Source organism: Oncorhynchus mykiss, chromosome 13 (assembly GCF_057628025.1).
Source record: "Oncorhynchus mykiss isolate SJ-2025 chromosome 13, ASM5762802v1, whole genome shotgun sequence".
Taxonomy (NCBI): domain Eukaryota; kingdom Metazoa; phylum Chordata; class Actinopteri; order Salmoniformes; family Salmonidae; genus Oncorhynchus; species Oncorhynchus mykiss.
In genome coordinates, this window is record NC_143034.1 from 27,721,150 (window position 1) to 27,743,072 (window position 21,923).

The window sequence follows — 21,923 nt, forward strand, 5'->3', positions numbered from 1 at the left end:
TGACATCCTATTATTTGAGCAATATTTCATAAATACAACATTTATGTACAAACCTTCATGATGAAGGTACTAACCTTCATGGTACAAACCTTCATGAAGCCTCATCCCCATCCACGGGTCAGGAAGAAAACAGTGTTGGATTTTAAGTGAGTTTTATTACAACATAGATTGTTTAAAACAGTACAGAGAATAAATCCACACAAGTTACCCTTTTGATCATGGAATAAACCTGAAATAAGAATGAAGCTAGAGACTGATAGATAATAATCCATAGATCTGGTGGTAAACTCCTAAACAGTTGGAATCATCATCATCATCATAAAGGAGGACCCTCACCAACCATACGGTTGGGGACAGGGCGTCCAACAACACACAAAGTGTGCTGTGAGGGCCTCGTCACCGACTTACTCTACACAACAGAAAATCATATATTTACAGGAAACTTGCCTTTTTGTAAGGGGGGGGGGGGGGGGGGCGGTACGATCATGTAACTCCAGCAGCGAGCAGTCAAAACAATATGAACCATATTTAACACACTTCACTTCTACAAACCTGAGTGAAACATGAGAAGAAAAACACCATACATGTATCAAATCTGCACAACGACAAAGTTGTCATTATCAACAAGTTGTTTTGTGTGTTTTGTTGTTTCTATGTTTTTTCCCCCATTAAAGATGTCATGTTAAATGTCCGTGTGCTGCGTATATATTTTTTTTCCATCAATACTTTTCTTCACCATCACTGGTTGGTCTTACTGCTCATTGGCTTGGGCTAGTTTTAAAAAGCACAAGGTGAGAAAAGGTTTAACCACCAAACCTAGTGAGGGGCCAGGTCGTTGCGACTTCTTCAGTATCGTCCAGCAGGAGACATGACGGGGGGCCTCATGCCCATGGGAGGCCCTCCTTGGTATCCCATCGGAGGGCCCTGCCCATACGGAGGCATCCCGCCCTGCATGTAGCCAGGCATGCCCTGGGGGGGACCACCATACTGACCTGGAGGGAGAAGGAAGTATATTGAAACGTCACAGTCATAATGCAAGCAAATGCAAAAACCCCATGTTTTGACTTGTATGATACTTGAGTCTTTTGTGCCATTAAAGGCTACAAGTTTCTGGTCTAGTGATGCCATAATGTCTCCTACCGTGCATGGGGTGCCTCATGCCAGGCTGCTGGGGGGGCATGCCCTGCTGTGGGGGCATCATGCCGCCCACGGCCGCCACAGGAGGGGCAGACATGTGGACCTGCCCCTGCCTGGGCACGTTACGCTGGTACCGGGGCAACTGAGCCCGTCGCTCCTCCTGTTACCGGGCAGACAAACACAGAGAGGATTCTTAGACAGGACGCAACACTAGCCTATCCCTTTCAGTGCAACGGCAATGACAAATCACACAACTAACTCAATTATATTAGATTTAACTAATTTGCTTTAAACTAATATTACAAGTATCAAAACTGATAAATGTACTTTATCTCATTCATTACTTACTGTTTAAGGGCAAAACGCAAAGCAGGAGAAACTTACCAGTGAGATATCCTCATCAGGGTGGATCAACTTACTGGTTGCACTCATGGTGGTGAGGGTGGCTGGCTTACTGGTCACTGTGGCGGGGGGCTTGGCCACAGTGTTACTAGGGGGGTTGGAGGAGGAGGCAGAGGACTGGGTGTAGGCGGGGAATGTTGCTTTGGGAGGGTCAGAGGAGGTGGAGGGCGCGTTGTGGGGCACAGCTCCAGAGGCACTCTGCTGGGCCTGGGAGACAGGAAGGAAGAGGCACTGTCAGATGGGTGAGCGACTCCTCATAATCACACACAGATTACAATGCTCTCCTCTCATAGGAATCAGGTATTTAGACATTTGACCTATTGAGTCCTTAGAAGTGCGTTCTAAACAGAATTTGTCCCATGATTTTTGATCACAACAAGATTGGTTGATTCCTCAGATTTTTATAAGCAGAGTGCACTGTACATCTAACGCTGAACCGATTAGCACTTTAAATGACTGGAAAATATCAGGATTCATATAACTTATGTTTCAAACTGCAATTTTAAGTTCAGCTGAAACACGCAAGAAAAACTTGCCATATCACATATTGCTGATGAGCATTGCATTGTGCGAAATACCATCTGAGGAAATCATGCTAACAAGTCAGGGGAAGGGAAAAATGACTAAAATGCAAGCTGTGCCTAAACAAAACACATTTAAATCACCAATCCAGTGCTAAGAATACTAAGGCAGGCCACACACAGGCATGCAGCAAGTCCTCCTAAGGGAAAGCTGACCGGCAGCTCATCCTTTTGGTGGAGCAATTCATAAAAATGCATAAGGAATGACAAAAAGCCTGCTGAATATGTTAACTTATGTGTATGTCAGAACACAGACATTTTGTAGCATTCCCAACCAAATCAAGCGGATATGCTGCATGCCACAAGCGTCTATGGGACATGGGAGTGAAAGAGTCCTGCCTACTTGTGGAGTGTTAGAGAACAGAGGCTTAGAGGCAGCAGACTGAGAGTCTGCAGTGCTACTGGGAGAGGCTGTGATGGTGTTTGGAACATGAGAGCCCATCTGCAGCATAAAGAAGAGAGGCAGAGTGTGAACAACACTAGCAGAACCTAGAGTGAATACCAGCAGCTCTAGAGAAGAAATTGAGAAGAGGGCAGTTTGATAATGAGCTATAGTTGACTATTGTTCCTTACTATGGATGCATTACCGATACAACTTTGCTATTGCGGCGCCATATTAGGCTTGGACGGTATACCATATACCGGGGTATTTGGAAATAACCACAGGATGGTTTTTCAATATCATTGAAATTATTTATTTGGAGATTGTACAAATGTGAATATTTGTTGCTACATTCCAAGTAAATACCTACAGTCAACTTGTGCAATATATTAAGAGACCATGATTGAGTGTTTCATTTCATCTGTCAGAATTTTTTATTATGAAGCTTACCGCTAGTACTCAGTCACATGGTGTTTGTTTGCAAGCACACAATAATGAGATCAGAGCCTTGTGAGTCACTCATTGTTGTGCAGCACACGCCAGGTTACAGTATGGAATTCACAACTAAATGTTCACCAGCTAGATGTTTTATAACTTAAGTAAACTTTTAAGTAAAATGTGCTAAATGCTCTGTAGCTGTACATTTGGTTTGCTAATTTAGTAGCTAGTTAGCTATCTAACTAAGTGGTTAGCTTCTTACAAAATTAATTATACTGCCGGTAACAGCAGAAAACCCCCTCCTGGATCAAGAGCCTTGCCGTCTAATAATTGTGTTGTGCATGCAGCAAACTGTAGCATATCGAAGTTACTTTTATAACTTTGTGAACTGGGATGTCTCTCCTGAAAACAGTTTAGGTCAGAGGCTATCTAAATGTTCACGATGTGCTTTTTAGCATTCTATGGGATTTTACATGTACTTGTTAGCATTGCTAACCTTTGAATTACAAAAGCTCAGCTGGGGTTTGAAAATAATGCCCCGTGTTCAGTGCCAGTATTACCAAATATACCAATATGGCACAAGGTCGGTATGACAATCTGGATACCGCCCAAGCCTACTCACCATCATTAATGATGATGATGATACTCTGATAGTATGCATGTGCCTGAGATGAGCGCACCAGTACAACCATCTTACTACAGAGGAAATCCTCTTGGTGAATTATTCAATGGACACCATTTAAAATTAATAAGGTAAACCAATGAGACAGGTATGACAAGCTACAGCTCCATCCCACCTTCGCCTCTAGGCAAGGTGACCCACCTGTACTGCGCTGGGGAACAGGGGCTTGCTGACGGCAGCAGGGGCTGCTGCGGCGGGCCTGGGCATCCCTGCCGGGGTGGGGGCCTGGGCCATGTGGGGAATACCAGGACGGTGACCCATGTGAGGTGGCATTCCTATAGACAAGACATCAGGTCTCAATATCAAATCACAGTTCTTTCTCAAGGAGTTAGGGGAGCAGATGGTTTCTAGGTCATGATAGAATGGAGTGAACATGATTTTGTGCTACTAGAGCCAGGACGATAAACCGAAAATGATCGACATCGACCACTTATCGTGGGCATTTTGCTGATATCGTTCATTACAATAAATAACCTATAGGGCTTTACTAGAGAAATGTGATGTTTCAGCAAACTTATTTTGTTTCATATAGGTGATTGATAACCGAACAATCGATAGCGACAACATTCAAAGTAGTAGTATTTTTTACGGGTAATATTAAAACAACGGTGGTGAACATTCATGTTTCAAGCTTATCATTAAATAGATTTGTCCATGTCGCCCAGCTCTATGCACCATTCTATTCTTGTGAAATTGTCAACTCGCTCACTCACAAGCCTCATATAGGAGAACAGTCCTAGATCAGAGGGGAGAGGGCCGCGGTGCTGTATCCCCTGTCAATGCCAGACCACCCCACTGAGTACAGAGTGCCAGACCACCCCACTGGAGTAAGGGAGGGGAAGAGGAGTACCTCCTAGGACAGTGCTTACCTGGCGGCATACCGGGCATCCCTTGCATCATTGGAGGCATCATCCCTCCCATCCCATGCATCATGCTGTATGGAGATCAAACCAACAGGTGTGAGTTACAATCTGAATGATCAAATCTAACTGTCTGAAGCTTTAATAATAAGTCAGATTCTGCAACGATGGACAAGTTCGGGGCGACATTTAACTCCTGCAAAGAGTGAGCAAACGCATTGAGAGGAAAATGTCACCCACTGAGTAGTACGAGTTAGTACTCACCCTGGTGGCATTCCGTGCATACCAGGGGGCATCCCATGCATCATGGGCGGGACACCGTGACCTGGCATCATAGGGGGCATTCCTGCATTGGGGAGAAAAGGGAAAGAACTAGATTTTAAACACACCAGGTATAGCTTATCATCCATTATATGGTGATGAAGGGAATTTTTTTTCCTCCAGTTTGTGGTTTGTTCAGAATGGGCACGATTCATTCACAATTCAGAGCAGTTGAACATTTTTGCCAATCATCATGTCTTACTGGCAGAACAGAGCAATCGTATGGCCATTCAGCCCATGTTCTACCTGAGTAAGCTCCTGGTGGCATGCCTGGAGCCCTGGCCCCAGGGGGGATGCTGGGCTGGGCCATGGGAGGGACGTAGCTAGCCTGGGGCTGGGCAACAGGCATCTGCTGCTGAACAAACGAAGGGCCTGGAGCATCATCATCGTCGTCATCCTCGTCAGAGTCGTCCTGATTCTGCTTCTTCTTCTGGCTCTCTGAACACAAGGGGGTATTTTAGCCACATTTAGTCCTGGCTGTAGATTTCTATGGTCTCTCCCCCCCCCCCCCCATTTACAAATGCAGGAAATGTTAACAATAACTAACCCTGCTTTTGTTCCAATGTCCGTCTCCTCTCCTGCATATCCTTCTCTGGAATTCCTTCCATGCCATAGATTTCCAATTCTATGTCTACCCTTCCAGGTATAGCGTTGGGGACCCCGTCGATGGTCTCTTTGTGAACCTGAAACACACACGACTCACACCATCAATGATTCATATCACAAATCAAAGGTATGACAACACAGATGAATGAATAACCAACATGTTGTTAATGTGAATACCAACCTGCATACAGTGAATTGCCAGCCCTGGACCAGTGTACAACTTCTTGTGACATATATGGCACTTAAAATGTTTGGCCTTTTGATGTTGGATGAGGATCTTTTCATCATCGAAATCTCGATTACAATACCTTCAAGTTGTGAACTAAGGAAATGTCAGTGTATAAACTAACGTCAGCAAGCTAGCTAGTTGGTTTCAGTTAATTCAATCGATGGTGCTTGCTCCCTGCTATTAACGTTACTCCTTTATTTGAACGTAAGGTATAGTTACTCTTTGAGCACAACTTCTGACCACCATCTATGACAGACAAAGTATGCCGAGTAAGCGTCAAACTGGGTAGTTGTAGATAGCTACATAATGAATACAATAAGTTACTTTGCTAACTAATAAACCCGCTAGCTAGTTAACGAACATACCTAGATTTCCGGTATAAATGTTCGTCAATATACACCATTTAGGTTAACTTTGTTGAGATAAAACTAAAAGAGAATGTTGTAAACTTAAATTGCCACAACAATATTACAAACATACGACAAAGTATCAAAAGTCCGAACGGGTCTTGTGAGGCCTACAGTATCTTAGTAGCTACCTTGCTAAGCACTCGAGCCCTCACTTTCCTTTCATGATTTGCGTTTGGTCTATTCCCCAAAAACCAAAGGATACCAGCACCATGGCTTCATCTGCTTCTTCTTCTTTCGCCCCATCTTTCAGAGAGTACTTGGAAAGCTAACGTAGAATAACAAACACTGAAATTCGTTCTTATTATGTCATAAACATTAGCGACATGCTGTGTGACAACGCCGAAAATGGCGCTTCTTCAAGTGGAGGAAGTGGATTATGATTTGCACCCACAATGCTGTGCTGATGGAACACGTGCACTAAACAAAAGTGATTTAAATACGTCTTTCCAGCATTTTGTAGTTGTATATTTTGGGGGATTTGATCCGATATAATCGGAATTTAATAATCACACCACATTTTCATATTATTTTATGTTTTTCTGCTCATTTCGCGTCATTTCAATGTATTCTGTGCTGGTGTAATAACTGTAATGTCCACATGGGCGCGACATTGCACCATACTATTGTGTGGTGATGAAGGCGTCAATGCTGAAATCAATTCAAATGTAGATCTATGTAGTCATTGACTGAGACCTGCTGACTGATATCGTGACTTGAATAAATACGAACATATTGAGTTGCGGGCCCATCCCTCCTTATAATAGAACAACAACAATTAAGCAATAAGACATGTGGTATATGGCCAATATACCAGCGCTAAGGACTTTTCTTACGCGGAGTGCCTGATACAGCCGATTAGGCGTGGTATGTTGGCCATATAGCACAACCCCCCGATGTGCCTTATTGCTATTATAAACTGGTTACTAACGTAATCAGAGAAGTAAAAATACATGTTTTGTCATGCCCGTGGTATACAGTCTGATATACCACGGCTATCAGACAATCAGCATTCAGGCTCGAATCACCCAGTTTATAATACTGAACAGCACCAACTTGCAATGCATGCCATGCATTATGATATGGATTTTCAATTTAATTTGATTAAATAAAATGTTCTATAAAAATGTATTAGATCAGTACATAGACTCAATAGGGCCTATATTGTGAGTCCCCCAGCTCAGTGCCTTGCATATAAGCCAGACTAATTTGAATAACTGAAAATAACTATACCCAAAGCTGTGCTCGGCAGTCTGAGCAGAAAGGAAACAATACATCTACTTCAGACAATGTCCATCTTCACCCTCCCTCCCTTTCTCTATTTCTCTCCCCTCCCTCCCTTTCTCTATTTCTCCCCCCTCCCTCCCATTCTCTCTCCAAGGTAAATGATTCCTTTGGAAAATGGGATATTTATGCAAGTGAGTAAACACAACAGAAGCCAATTTCAGGGCTCCTAATGAATGTTAAATTGTATAAATTGGGAGCTGCTGTTGATTCCCATAGGCAGTGACTAGACTGAAGAGAGACCACAGTGGCAGGCCTCCCTTCTCTGAATGAATTAGGGGAGACTCTTGTACTCAAGCATTTAATTTATTTGTATATATTTTATTTTACTTTTATTGATTTTTTACAATAAACAAAAACACACATTAACGAAAACAATAGACAGCTTAACCTTCTACATACATTTCCACAAATATGAATGATATCCCACTTGCTCAGACCCACATGTTCCCACCATATCCACACCCAATGTTGTTTCTAATGCTTGTAAGATTTCAAATTGTTTTATGTTGTTTCTGTCTGTAGCCAGATTTTAAAATATATATTTAAATAATAAGGCATGTAATTTCGTTCATTATGTTCCAACACTATCAGTCATTTTTAAGTCTTGGTTCCAATAGTTTCTATATGTTTTTAATAGATTGTCAGTTGAATAGGCTTTCTGCAAGGTTTTGTACATCTGGCCTATTCAATGGCGACCCGTCATTTTCAGCTAATGTTATTTTTGCATTAATACGTGTCACATGTTAGTTTGCAAACAATGTCAATAAAATACAATTAAATAATTGAGTTAATAAAGCCACATACAAACTTTTTTTTGCTTTCTTGAGTAAGGCAGCTCCAAAATGCAGGTGTTTCAGCCTAACTCAGTACTTTCTATGGTGGTGGGGCAGCCAGCGGAAAATACAGAGCGTAAGAGTTTGTAATGTTCTCTAGTTGCGCAGTGATTAGCTCAGTGTTCTGTCACTCATGGGGAGCTCGAAAACTCAAGCCCCTTGGGGTGCTGCCATAGAGTTACATTAGAAGTGCCCATCCAAGAAGACTCAAGGTCTTTGGCCACAGATAAAATGACCTCAAATCCCGTTATATCTACAGTAGCTTTGATTGGACTGATCATGTCAACATCATACTTTCCTAATCTTAGCTAGCAGTCATCAACATGAATCAAGATGACAATCTACTGGTAAATCCTTTTTAATCCTTGTCATATGAAGATAAATAATGAAGATAAATTATAGATAAAACGTATCGGTGCACATCGGCCATTGGACCTAAACATTACACAACAAATTGGAAATCGCAAATTCAGCAATGAGTGGTTTGGAAGGAATCAGTGGCTAACTGCAAGCATTGCAAAGCTATCACTAGCCTGCTATTCAGTGGTGGCTGTGTTGTCCCAAGTCTGGGTTTAAGGATCTTTTTTACAATGAAAATTATAAACATTCAACATTGGCCATGCTGTCAATCCATCATAATTTCTGACGCGCTCAAAACAACTGTTAACTCGTAATTGGGAAATCTCACCAGTGAGTTCAAGTCAACTGGGAAAACAGGAAAAAACGAGCTCCGACTGGGAATATACTTTTTGAACGGTCATCCAACTCGGAATTGTAAGTCGGGAACTCTGGCCTTTTTCTAGAGCAACGACCTGAAGATCACTGACGTCATCATCATTCAACCTTGTTTTTTTCAGAGTTCCCAGTTGTATTGAAAGCACCATAAATCCAGAGAATGCCAGACTTTGATGACTAACTTTGATGACAAAATCTGCCCACAAAGGACCGCCGCCCCACCTTCCTGTTCAAGTGAGCACAGCACAACAAGGTCCAAAAAATGTCTTGTATGCTGCTGCATAAATTATGTAATATTCCAGGGAGATATGTATACTGTAGCTAAGAAAGTAATACTAAGTGTATGTTGTGTAATAAGCTGTTAGTAGCCCATGTGCCGCACCCTAATAATTTGGTCTATTTTTCCCTCAATTAATTTCACCTAACGTTACTGTTTTGACTTGGTGTACAGGGAGAACATTGTAAGAACGGCCCATGTTCTGAATTCTGTCGCTGCATATTTCAAAAGTGCTGAACAAATAGTTATATTGACTACGTCCGTCCTAGCTCGCTCATTAATGTCTTAATCGACATTACGGATCGCCTCTTATCCGCTTGTCGTCCCCTTATGCCATAGTTTCTACATCTCAATTGTCAGTAGAAACCACATTTGTTTAAGCAAGTCAGCCCTATCCGCTATGTTTTTTAAAAAGACAGTAAATGAGGCTGAATTAACGGTTTGGATGCCAGACAAGGCTCCGCTGATAGCCAGGTGTAGCAGTGGTAAAGTGTTGGGACTGCTGTTGGGACTTTGCTTTTGGGACAGTTTTACAGTGCATTCGGAAAGTATTCAGACCCTTTGACTTTTTCCACATTTTGTTACGTTACAGCCTTACTCTAAAATGAATACAATAATTTTTTTCCCTCATCAATCTACACACAATTCCCCATAACGACAAAGTGAAAAACGTTTTTTATAAATTATTGCAAATGTATTAAAAAATATAAACTGAAATTCCTTATTTACATAAGTATTCAGACTCTTTGCTATGAGACTCAAAATTGAGCTTAGGTCAATCATGTTTCCATTGATCATCCTTGAGATGTTTCTATAACTTGATTGGAGTCCACCTGTGGTAAATTCAATTGATTGGACATGATTTGGAGAAGCACAAACCTGTCTAAGGTCCCACAGTTGACAGTGCATGTCAGAGCAAAAGCCAAGCCATGAGGTCGAAGGAATTGTCCACAGAGCTCTGAGACAGGATTGTGTCGAGGCACAGATCTGGGGAAGGGTACCAAAACAATTCTGCAGAATTGGATGTCCCCAAGAACACAGTGGCCTCCACCATTCTTAAATGGAAGAAGTTTGGAACCACCAAGACTCTTCCTAGAGCTGGCCACCTGGCCAAGCTTAGCAATCGGGGGAGAAGGACGTTGGTCAGGAAGGTGATAAAGAACCCAATGGTCGCTCTGACAGAGCTCCAGAGTTCCTCTGTAGAGATGGGAGAATCTTCCAGAAGGACAACCATCTCTGCAGCACTCAACCAATCAGGCCTTTATGGTAGAGTGGACAGACAGAAGCCACTCCTCAGTAAATGACACATGACAGCCCGCTTGGAGTTTGCAAAAAGGCACCTAAAGACTCTCAGACCATGAGAAACAAGATTCTCTGGTGTGATGAAACCAAGATTGAACTCTTTGGCCTGAATACCAAGCGTGACGTCTGGAAGAAACCTGGCACCATCCATAGGGTGAAGCATGGTGGTGGCAGCATCATGCTGTGGGGATGTTTTTCAGTGGCAGGGTCTGGGAGACTAGTCAGGTTCACCTTCCAACAGGACAATGACCCTAAGCAACCAGCCAAGACAACGCAGGAGTGGCTTTGGGACAAGTCTCTGAATGTCCTTGAGTGCCCTAGCCAGAGAACGGACTTGAACTCGATCGAACATCTCTGGAGAGACCTGAAAATAGCTGTGCAGTGATGCTCCCCATCCAACTTGACAGAGCTTGAGAGGATCTGCAGAGAAGAATAGGAGAAACTCCCCAAATACAGGTGCGCCAAGCTTGTAGCTTCAAACTCAAGAAGACTCAAGGCTGTAATCGCTGCCAAAAGTGCTTCAACAAAGTACTGAGTAAAGGGTCTGAATACTTATGTAAATGTGATTTTCAGTTTTTTACTACATTTGTAAAAATGTCTAAAAACCTGTTTTTGCTTTGTCATTACGGGGTATTGTGTGTATATTGGCAACGTGAAAAAACGATTTAATTCGTTTTAGAATAAGGCTGTAACATAACAAAATGTGGAAAAAGTCAAGCAGTTTGAATACTTCCCGAATGTACTGTATGTAGGCTCTAACAGTTTGTGGGCACCATTTGTCACCTTTATAGTGCAATTAATGTATTGGTTAGGGTTGTGTTGTGTAGAGGCTTTGCTGGCATGCATCCCCCCCCCCCCCCACCCACCCACCTAATTATTTTTTTTGCCCCACCAAGATTGACATTCTAAAATTGCTACTGGACCTATCTATCATATGAGTATCTGTTTCTGACTCAAGTAGAATTCCCTCAACGTTGCTCTGATGTCCAAAAGCTCTTATGGTCAACATTTTGTTGCATATATTTGAAAATGTCTACATTGTTCTGTCCAAAAGGACTTTCTAATTCTGCCATGAAAAAGTTGCATTTTCTATTAGCATGTCATTTAAGATTTCTATGTCTTCAGTTTTCCACGTGAGCCAATTTATCGGTCAATTCTGAAAAGCTGTCCACGGATTGTTCCATAAGGGTGTGTTTTCAGGAAGTGGTAGTGGTTCTTGTAGAATGCGTTTCATTTTCTTCCATGTTGTTATAGTGTTCTTAACTGTGAAGTTGTTCATGTTCTTAGCGTCATCCTTTGAAAACAGACAAGTGAAAAGATTCTGGGGAAAAACGTTTAGTGCATTTAACAATATGTCGCAGGTAAAAGCCTCGGGTGGTTGAGTTGATACAATTCCAAATCTGGAAGTTCAAATCAAATCAAATGTTACTGGTCACATACACATGGTTAGCAGATGTTAATGCGAGTGCAGCGAAATGCTTGTGCTTCTAGTTCCGACAGTAATATCTAACAAGTAATGTAACAAAATTACAACGACTACCTTATACACATACATGTAAAGGGATGAATAAGAATATGTACATATAATTATATGGATGAGCGATGGCTGTGCGGCATAGGCAAGAGTCAGTGCATGGTATAGAATACAGTATATACATAAGAGATGAGTAATGTAGGATATGTAAACATTATATAAAGTGCCGTTATTTACAGTAACTAGTGATACCTTTATTATATCCATTTATTACATTTCTTAAAGTGGCCAGAGATTTGAGTCTGTATTTTGGCAGCAGCCACTCTATGTTAGTATTGGCTGTTTAACAGGCGGCTGGCCTTGAGATAGGAGCTGTTTTTCAGTCTCTCGATCCCAGCTTTAATGCACCTGTACTGACCTCGCCTTCTGGATGATGGCGGGGTGAACAGGCAGAGGCTCAGTTGGTTGTTGTCCTTGATGATCGTTTTGGCATTCCTGTGGTGTAGGTGTCCTGGAGGGCAGGAAGTTTGCCCCCGGTGATGTGTTGTGCAGACCGCACTATCCTCTGGAGAGCCTTGCGGTTGTGGTGGGAGCAGTTGCCTACCAGGTGGTGATACAGCCCAAGAGGATGCTCTCGATTGTGCATCTGTAAAAGTTTGTGAGTGTTTTAGGTGACAAGCCAAATTTCTTAAGCCTTCTGAGGTTGGAAAGGCGCTGTTGCGCCTTCTTCACCACGCTGTCTGTGTGGGTGGACCATTTCAGTTTGTCCGTGATGTGTACGCCGAGGAACTTAAAACTTTCCACCTTCTCCACTACTGACCCGTCAATGACGTTTAGTGAGAGGTTATTCTCCTGACACCACACTCCGAGGGCCCTCACCTCCTCCCTGGAGAGGGCTGAGAATGCACCCTTGTGGGGACCCAGTGTTGAGGATCAGTGGGTGGAGATGTTGTTTCCTATCTTCACCACCTGGGGGGCGGCACGTCAGAAAGTCCAGGACCCAATTGCACAGGGCGCAGTCGAGTTTGGAGGGTACTGTGGTGTTAAATGCTGAGCTGTAGTCGATGAACAGCATTCTTACATAGGTATTCCTCTTGTCCAGATGGAATAGGGCAGTGTGCAGTGTGGTGGCGATTACGTTGTCTGTGGACCTATTGGGGCAGTAAGCAAATTGGAGTGGGTCTAGGGGATCAGGTGCTTCTTCACCTGCATTGCTTGCTGTTTGGGGTTTTAGGCTGGGTTTCTGTACAGCACTTTGAGATATCAGCTGATGTACGAAGGGCTATATAAAATACATTTGATTGATTGATTGATCAGGTAGGGTGGAGGTGATATGATCCTTGACTAGTCTCTCAAAGCACTTCATGATGACATAAGTGAGTGCTATGGGGCGATAGTCATTTAGTTCAGTTACCTTAGATTTTTTGGGAACAGGAACAATGGTGGCCATCTTGAAGCATGTGGGCACAGCAGACTCGGATATGGATTGATTGAATATGTCCGTAAACACACCAGCCAGCTGGTCTGCGCATGCCCTGAGGGCGCAGCATGGGATGCCGTCTGGCCGGCAGCCTTGCGAGGGTTTACACGTTTAAATGTTTTACTCATGTTGGCCATGGTGAAGGAGAGCTCACAGGCTTTGGTAGCGGGCCGTATCAGTGGCACTGTATTGTCCTCAAAGCGAGCAAAGAAGTTGTTTAATTTGTCTGGAAGCAGGACGTTGATGTCCGCGATGGGGCTGGTTTTCTTTTTGTAATCCGTGATTGACAGTAGACAGTAGACCCTGCCACATACGTCTCACATACGTCTCAGCTGTTGAATTGCTACTCTACTTTGTCTCTAACCACCCTTAGACTTAGGGAAATATAAACCTTTCCTACTTATTCTCTGAGTTTTATTTGCCCATATAAAGTCTGTTATGGCCAAGTATACTAAGAATGTCTCCTGTGGGGTAATTAGTGTTACCGAAAACAAATACAAAAAGTTCGATAGCCTTGCCATTCTAGAGGTTTATTCTACCTTTAAGATTCATGGGGAGATTATTATTGTCCAATTATTTCTGCAAGCAGATCATTTGCCAGTGCAAACAGGAAGGGGGAGAGAGGACATCCCTGTCTTGTGACCCTTTCTAAAGCAATTTCTTCAGATAATGTATTATTTGTGTATATTCTTGCTTTAAGGGTATTTATATTTTTATGAAACATATTATTTCAGTTGGAAAGTTGAATGTTTACAAAGTTTTGAATAGAAAACACCACTTAAGACGGTCGGTTGAAAGCCTTTTCCACAGACAGCCATTATTGATGTCCTCACATATTTCATTGATTACTTTGTTTTCCTCAAGGCCACTTCGGCCACTCAGGGTAGAGCACTCACCAGACACTATTTGGAAAGTTAATCTGGTTTTGTGACTGAACCAGCTTTGGTCCAAGGAGGTATTTTCGCACAACAGCCCTGACCACAGAGAAAGACTGGTGTGTGTGTGTGTCTGGATACTATGATGTTTGGAGCGAGGCAAAACACAATTGGGTTTGTTGAGATATCTTCACAACGCTGAGGCCTTTTCTCTATTGGTCCCTTGTTGTCTCCATGGTTTGTCCATCTGAAAGAGGCCTTAGTCTACTCTAGACAATCAGTTTGCTGAACAGTCATCTCAAGGGGGGGGGGGGGGGGGGGGGGGCAGTTAAACAAAAGGCATTGAATGATAATGGTCTTTCAAAACACATGTGCAGGTTGAATCATAAATAACACCAAGAGGTCAGAATACGTTTCATTATAAAAACAGTTGATTTTATTCCAGTATTCAGTATTTACATATAAAATCTACAAAATATGCACTTGTTAAAATATTGTCAGTTACCACTATGTTCCGTATCAGACCTTATAATATACAATCAACAAATACACAGGATAATTTACACATCACATTGTAGACCAATTCAAGAATCAACAACCGGCTATTGTATGTTAAAATATTAATTTGTTAATAATTAATCTTATTATTTATTTTGTGTGAAGCAGAATAACGTGAGGTTAATTTAAAGTACACGCTTGAGCTAGCCTTGGTACCAGTCTGTTCCTGGTACCATGTCAACTCCATGTCACTCATTGTCAAGCCAAACATCTGTGGCTTGACAATGACAGCAATGGAGTTGGTAAGAGCACAAACAGATCTGGGACCAATTCTAATTTGAGCCTTGGCTGGTTGAGATGCGACGTGTTCTCCTGATGAAGCAAACACAGCATCCAATACAACATGACTTCGCTTTCTCCTTAATAAGGGCATTGACAGTACAGTACTAACTGAAGGCTAACTCTGGAGGGAGGGACCTATTCACATGTAGCACCATTTCCACAGTCTGTAACGGAGTTAAATATTGAATACCTATCAATAAGTCTGTGCTAGAGGGAGAATGCTGATGTTCAACTCAACCAGTACTCATGGCAGAAGGCAACATATTCCCCTATTAATAAAACAGTACATGTTCTCTGTAGTGCACTGTCGTTTGTATGCTATTGGTTAAGGGACGGTTTTGGCAACAGTCAGGAACACAGAGGGCTTGAACATCACATATATCTTTGTTTCAACTTCCATTTGCACATGACAAAATAATGTAAGTCAGTGTAACCCGGATGATACTGTGCACTCCTCCAATACTGTCCACTCCTGCAAACGGCACACACACCAAAGGCAACAACGAAAACGTAAGCCAATTCTCCCTGCAAATATCTAGCTTGAGTACCGATCTCTTCCTGCTTTAGCCATTTGTCTTGCCAGACATATGGTGAAAGGCAACGATGTAGCATCGCTGAATGTATAAACAGTCAGGTAACCAAAGAAAGATCAGGAAGTTGGAACAAAACCATATCACGTCAGATGTACTCAGTACAGTGTAACATGTCAACAGTGGAACATTTCATAGCTTCAGTCCAGACTTACAGATAACAGTACTATAGTATGACAGATCGAAGACATGTGTATCATAACAATCTCCAACCCTATGAAATTGTCCTTCATTGAAGCTAGCTGTCATATTAACCTCTTTCTTACAGCTATAGGCACCATTGGGTTTAAGAAGAGATGCTGCCATAGTCTGTTCCATACGGTACTCTAAAATGAAGATACAAATTCTGAAGTCTTGGACCTAGATAGTTATGTTCCATTGGATCTGAGGTACGTAGTTGGCCCTCTCAGTTTGCCCTCACAGGCTGGGGGAGGTCACGGCGTGGGGGGGAGCCGGACGTCCAGCAGGCTGTAGGCGAAGACGTTCCAGAAGACAGCACAGAGGACAAAGAGGAAGTAGACTGAGAAGAAGATCCAGAATAGAGACTGCTCTTGGAGACGCTGCTCGTAGTTCTGGAGGACTACAACCCCCAGGGTGAGCCCCACCATCACACCCCCCAGGTGGGCCACAAAGCTTGGGTTGGGGCAGGGCGGAAAGGCCGGCGGGTAGAACCTCAGCCACACGGCACGGCCGAACTCCACACTCACTGACGAGGGGGGAAAGAGAAGCGTTACCATAATGCTCTTAATAGTCCTGTTTCCATAGTGAACAAGTGATATTGTCATTTTTAGTTTATTGTAAATACTGCTGTGTTTATCTCTTACAAATCACGGTAACTTGCCAAATTGTAAGCGTATGCTTATACTAAAGTGAAAAATAAGAAGTTGGATAAGTACTATAAAGGTTGAGACCACAACAAACCCGTCCTCATCGCTCACATTAATCTTACATGAGTGGGAATGTTCTTTCTAAGCGTCTATTGCTAGCCACAGGGCCCTTCCTGTCTCCAAACCTACATCCACCACGGTATTAACTAGGTCAAGAGCAAGGTTATTGTAACAGTACGCAAGACCGGAGGTCCCTCTAGCGACTTTGTTTTTTAATGATCAAAATAAACCGTGTGCTGGTTTTGGTTACCTGCAGGCTGTGGCTAGTCACACAGTGGTGTAGGGACTGACTGGTGTATATCAGATAGGATTTGAATATAGAGAAACTTCAGAGTTTAGACAGACTTACTGCAGACCAGAGCCATGGCCATCCGGAACAGCTTAAACTGACATTTCATACCCGACCAGTTCTGGGGAGAGAGGAGCAGAGTGAGTTGATGAGAAAAGGAGTAAGAGAGAGAGAGAGAGAGAGAGAGCAAGATAAAAGGTTTATGATTCAGGCCAGGAGTTTTCCCATGTTAGATGGACCTGGGTTTGTCCCTGACCATGTAACCTGACCAGGAAAAACTCCTGGCCCTATTAATAATGATCCACGACACTAAGCCTCTTTCATTACCTTCATAAATCAAATCAAATCAAATTACCTTCATAAGATAGTAATGTAACAGACACGTATATCCAAAGACACCTATATCCAAAGACACCTATATCCAAAGACACCTATATCCAAAGACACCTATATCCAAAGACACCTATATCCAAAGACACCTATATCCAAAGACACCTATATCCAAAGCGACTTACAGAACTGTCAACATTCAGAGTGACACATAGATTACAACAATAACATATCTTTCCCCTTCCATGATAGCTTTCAGAGTCAACAAAGATATCATGTGATGACCCTTGATCTTCTCCCCTTTCTTGCTGTTGTAGTAAATCAAATTTGATTTGAAAAAGTGCCCACCGGTGTAAATATTTGATGACAGGGACCATCCAATCATATAGACAGCAGTATGGCCTTATCGGCCCCTACTTCTAAGGTTATGACTTTGTAGGGTAGTATGCATGGATCGAATCAAATCAAAATCAAATCATTTTTTTTTATATAGCCCTTCGTACATCAGCTGATATCTCAAAGTGCTGTACAGAAACCCAGCCTAAAACCCCAAACAGCAAGCAATGCAGGTGTAGAAGCACAGTGGCTAGGAAAAACTCCCTAGAATGGGAATCAATCAGAGCACAGCTAAGGTCAAAGGTGAATTTACATGCAGCCTCAGAATGGGAGAAAATCAAGTTATATGACAATTATCTAATTACACTCTTTAACACTACACAGTGCACACACACTCACGTGCAACATACACACGCACACACACACACACACACACATTCCACACTTTCAACACTAGATAGTCGACACACCCTTCCACTCTTTGTAAATGGGAAAGATGAAAGGCAGGAATGTATGGAATCCATAGACTGACAGAGCACCTGCTGTGCCCCAGAATGCCCTGCTTTGATGCCACATGATGTATATCTGAGCATGATAGTCATCTCATGACAAGAGGGCTGCTCCTGCTCTGACACACACACACACACACCATGACGACGTTGGCCAGGTGTGCTGAGACCAGGGCGTAGACTCCTCCAGACGACCCCACCACCGGAGCAGTCATATCAGTGACAGACACGGCCAGGGAGCCTGCCAGGGTCAGAGGTCAGAGGTTAGAATCAATCAAATAATCACTCAACTTCATATTCACTGGATCAATAGAGCAAATTCATATTGAATATGTCAATTCATATCCATCGCTATAATGTATCTCAGAGCAGCTTCGAATAATGATAATTGATTCAATGAGCAGCTTCAAATAAATAGCATTCCCAGGTAGAAACAGTAGATACTGTACACGAACACTCCTGATGTTTTTTGTCGTTGTATTGAAGCACAAACAGAGGCCTACATTGGTCAATGAGTCCCCATTGACCATTTTAAGAATAATACGTATCAACACAGTCTGTTAGGAGATTCTTGGTGTTACACTGAATGGAGCTTACCACTGGTACCATGGTGGCACCTATTCACCCACATTCACAGGAGAGTCAACCAGGCATTGATAGGAGTGAATATGGGGCAAGTGAAAGATTGAATACCCAGTGAAAATTGGTGTAATACAACCAGAGCAACAGACACACCCAGAGCAACAGACACGCCCAGAGCAACAGACACACCCAGAGCAACAGACACACCCAGAGCAATAGAGAACTGCTTGTGATCTCCACTGTGTGTGTGCGCGTGTGTAGGTATGGCTGCTGTCATGAAGAGTCTGCTCTGTGGGAGCTTCATTATAGTAGACCCCTTTCCTGCAGTCAAATTACCTGCAGCCTCATAGGTGGAATGTTTTTCATATTTTTCATAATTTCATAATTAATCAACATTATTTCAAAAATCCCGTAGAAAATCCGGTGTTTCTATCTCAAAACGGTTTTGTTATATTTCAGTCTTCTGGGATGTATACAAAGTGTAATACTGGGATGCAAACTCAAAATGTAAACCCATAACCATTTGTGTGGGGTGTATACTTTTGTTCCAAAGTAGATTTGTTGAAGACTACCAAGAAACCCTTTGTTAAAAGGTTAAATCCCCATACGATAATAAGTCATCACAATCAGGCTGCTATTACTGGAAGGAAAACAGCCAGGGGTGAGCCCAGCCACACCCAGCCACCCACACACACACCCACACACAGGTAGAAAATACCACATTGTCATACTTGAGTAAAAGTAAGTCACCAAGTAAAATATCACCAAGTAAAGTCACCAAGTAAAATATTACATGAATAAAAGTTTAAAATGATTGTTTTAAATATACTTAAGTATCAAATGTAATTGCTCAAATATACTGAAGTATCAAAAGTAAAAGTATAAATCATTTCACATTCCTTATACTAAGCAAACTAGACAACACCATTTTTTTGGTTTTGTATTTTACAGACAGCCAGGAACACTCCAACACTCTGGCCATCATTTACAAATGAAGCGTTTGTGTTTAGTGAGTCTGCCAGATCAGAGGCAGTAGGGATGACCAGGGTTGTTCTCTTGATAAGTGTGTGAACTGTCCTGATAAGCTTTCAAAAACGTAACAAGTACTTTTGGGTGTCAGGGAAATGTATGTAGTAAAAAGTACATTATTTTCTTTAGGAATGCAGTGAAGTAAAAGTAAAAGTTGTAAAAAATATAAATAGTAAAGTACACCACTGCATATGTGAGGTCATGCAAATTACACATGCATGTACATAACACACACACGCGCGCTCGCGCTCCATTCCCTTTGATTTGAGGGAGATGGAGGACAAGTCGGATCTACCTTTTTCAGTGTAACATCAATATTCCTTTAAGGAGGACAGTGAGGAAGTACTGTATGTCAGACTAAAAAGAGAGACACTGAAGACAAAGAGACACTGAAGACACACACACACACACTGAAACCAAGCAGCCACTACATCATCACTTAGAAGTTTAACAGTACATCACATCATCAATTAACTAGAAAAGTATGAATGTACTGTATTATCTGAAATACCTGAACTAGCTGTAGTAGTTAGTGCTCTTCCTGAAGTAGGCTGTTACCAGGTGTCATTTAGATCAAAGCAGAGGAGGTGTGTGTGTAATTCAAATGTATTTAAGCATCAATCACTGAATGGAGATCTAAGCAGATGATTACATGTTTCCTGAGCCACACACACACAGTGACACACACACACACAGAGATAGCAAGAAATCTAGAAATGCATACAAAAAGGAGACACACACACACACACACACCTGTTAGACAACACACACCGCCCTGGTTCCTCTGCTCAAGGTGTGTGTCGACAGATGGGAAGACCATTATTACCACTATTATCTCTGTTAATATTATTGTTTTATCACCGTGACAACCCCCACACCCACTAAAGGACTTCCTTCCCTTTGTAGTCTCTCTGGAGGCCCTCTGGGTCAGTCGTTGGGTGAGAAACTGACGTGTCATCTATCTTGTTTGTTGGTTAAACTTCCAAACTAGGACACCAAACTTGGAATCCTGCTGCCAAAGAGGGAACACTAAGTTTGGCCACATTATCTACACAGCATCAGTGCTACTCATCATCAGAGACCGGTAGAGAGTTCAAAGTCACTGACTGTCCTTTAAAACTTCAGAGTCATCTTATAATTATCACAGATACTGAAAGTGGTAATTTAGTGTTTCTCTCTCTCTCTCTCTGTGTGTGTGTGTATGAAATCCCCAAAAGTAGTAAAACAAGAGGACATTTGGACGGCCCCATGAGGACAAAAACGATTTTAGGCTTAGGGGTTAGGTTTAGGGTTACAAATAGGGTAGGGTAGGAATTAGGGTAACGGTTAGGAGTTAGGTTTAGGGTTAGGAGTTAGGTTTAGGGTTAGGGGTTAGGAGTTAGGTTTAGGGTTAGGGGTTAGGGTAGGGTAGGAATTAGGGCAACGGTTAGGAGTTAGTTTTAGGGTTAGGGGTTAGGGTAGGGTAGGAATTAGGGCAACGGTTAGGAGTTAGGTTTAGGGTTAGGGGTTAGGGTAGGGTAGGAATTAGGGTAACGGTTAGGAGTTAGGTTTAGGGTTAGGGGTTAGGTTTAGGAGTTAGGTTTAGGGTTAGGAGTTAGGTTTAGGGTTAGGGGTTAGGTTTAGGAGTTAGGTTTAGGGTAGGGTAGGAATTAGGGTAACGGTTAGGAGTTAGGTTTAGGGTTAGGAGTTAGGGTTAGGGGTTAGGGTAGGGTAGGAATTAGGGTAACGGTTAGGAGTTAGGTTTAGGGGTTAGGGTAGGGTAGGAATTAGGGTAACGGTTAGGAGTTAGGTTTAGGGTTAGGGGTTAGGTTTAGGGTTAGGGGTTAGGGTAGGAATTAGGGTAACGGTTAGGAGTTAGGTTTAGGGTTAGGGGTTAAGGAAAATAGGATTTTGAATGGAAATCAATTTTAGGCCCCCACAAGGATAGTAAAACATGTGTGTTTTTGTTGTTTGTGCCTACGTTCGAACAAGAGTCTCTCTAAGTGACTATTTGCATTGCCCCCCCCCCCCTCTTCTACACTGCTGCTACTCTGTTATTATCTATGCATAGTCACTTTAATAACTCTACCTACATATACATATTACCTCAATTACCTCGACTAACCGGTGCCCCCGCACATTGACTCTGTACCGGCACCCCCTGTATACCCCCTGTCTCGCTATTGTTATTTTACTGCTGCTCTTTAATTATTTGTTACTTTAATTTATTATTTTTGTAGGTAT

The 21,923-nt window shown here is 42.4% G+C and overlaps 2 protein-coding genes across 8 annotated transcripts in view; both read right to left on the minus strand.

Annotated features, from left to right (window-relative positions):
- Positions 1–135: 135 nt before the first annotated feature.
- On the minus strand, positions 136–6,447 carry LOC110485823 (BUB3-interacting and GLEBS motif-containing protein ZNF207). Of its 2 annotated transcripts, XM_021557012.3 has the most exons (11): positions 6,251–6,426; positions 5,591–5,717; positions 5,351–5,486; positions 5,050–5,241; positions 4,747–4,828; positions 4,492–4,556; positions 3,764–3,897; positions 2,464–2,562; positions 1,522–1,746; positions 1,141–1,297; positions 136–992 (listed from the first exon to the last, which is right to left on the minus strand). In XM_021557012.3, exons 1-11 carry the CDS (start codon positions 6,289–6,291, stop codon positions 847–849), a joined length of 1,404 nt encoding a protein of 467 aa, XP_021412687.1. In that variant the 5' UTR covers positions 6,292–6,426; the 3' UTR covers positions 136–846. The 2 variants fall into 2 exon arrangements, with proteins under 2 accessions (XP_021412687.1, XP_021412688.1); XM_021557013.3 differs by lacking the exon at positions 2,464–2,562 and having other exon boundaries at positions 6,251–6,447.
- An 8,274-nt stretch (positions 6,448–14,721) lies between these two features.
- Positions 14,722–21,923, minus strand: part of LOC110485824 (rhomboid-related protein 3) — a 56,957-nt gene continuing 49,755 nt past the window's right edge. For all 6 annotated transcript variants that reach the window (XM_021557014.3, XM_021557015.3, XM_036940500.2 and 3 more), the window contains 3 exons: positions 18,230–18,330; positions 16,975–17,035; positions 14,722–16,444 (listed from right to left, as the gene is read on the minus strand). In XM_021557014.3, coding sequence (XP_021412689.1) covers positions 16,173–16,444; positions 16,975–17,035; positions 18,230–18,330 — 434 coding nt within the window. In that variant the 3' untranslated portion in view covers positions 14,722–16,172. The remainder of the gene's footprint in view (positions 16,445–16,974; positions 17,036–18,229; positions 18,331–21,923) is intronic.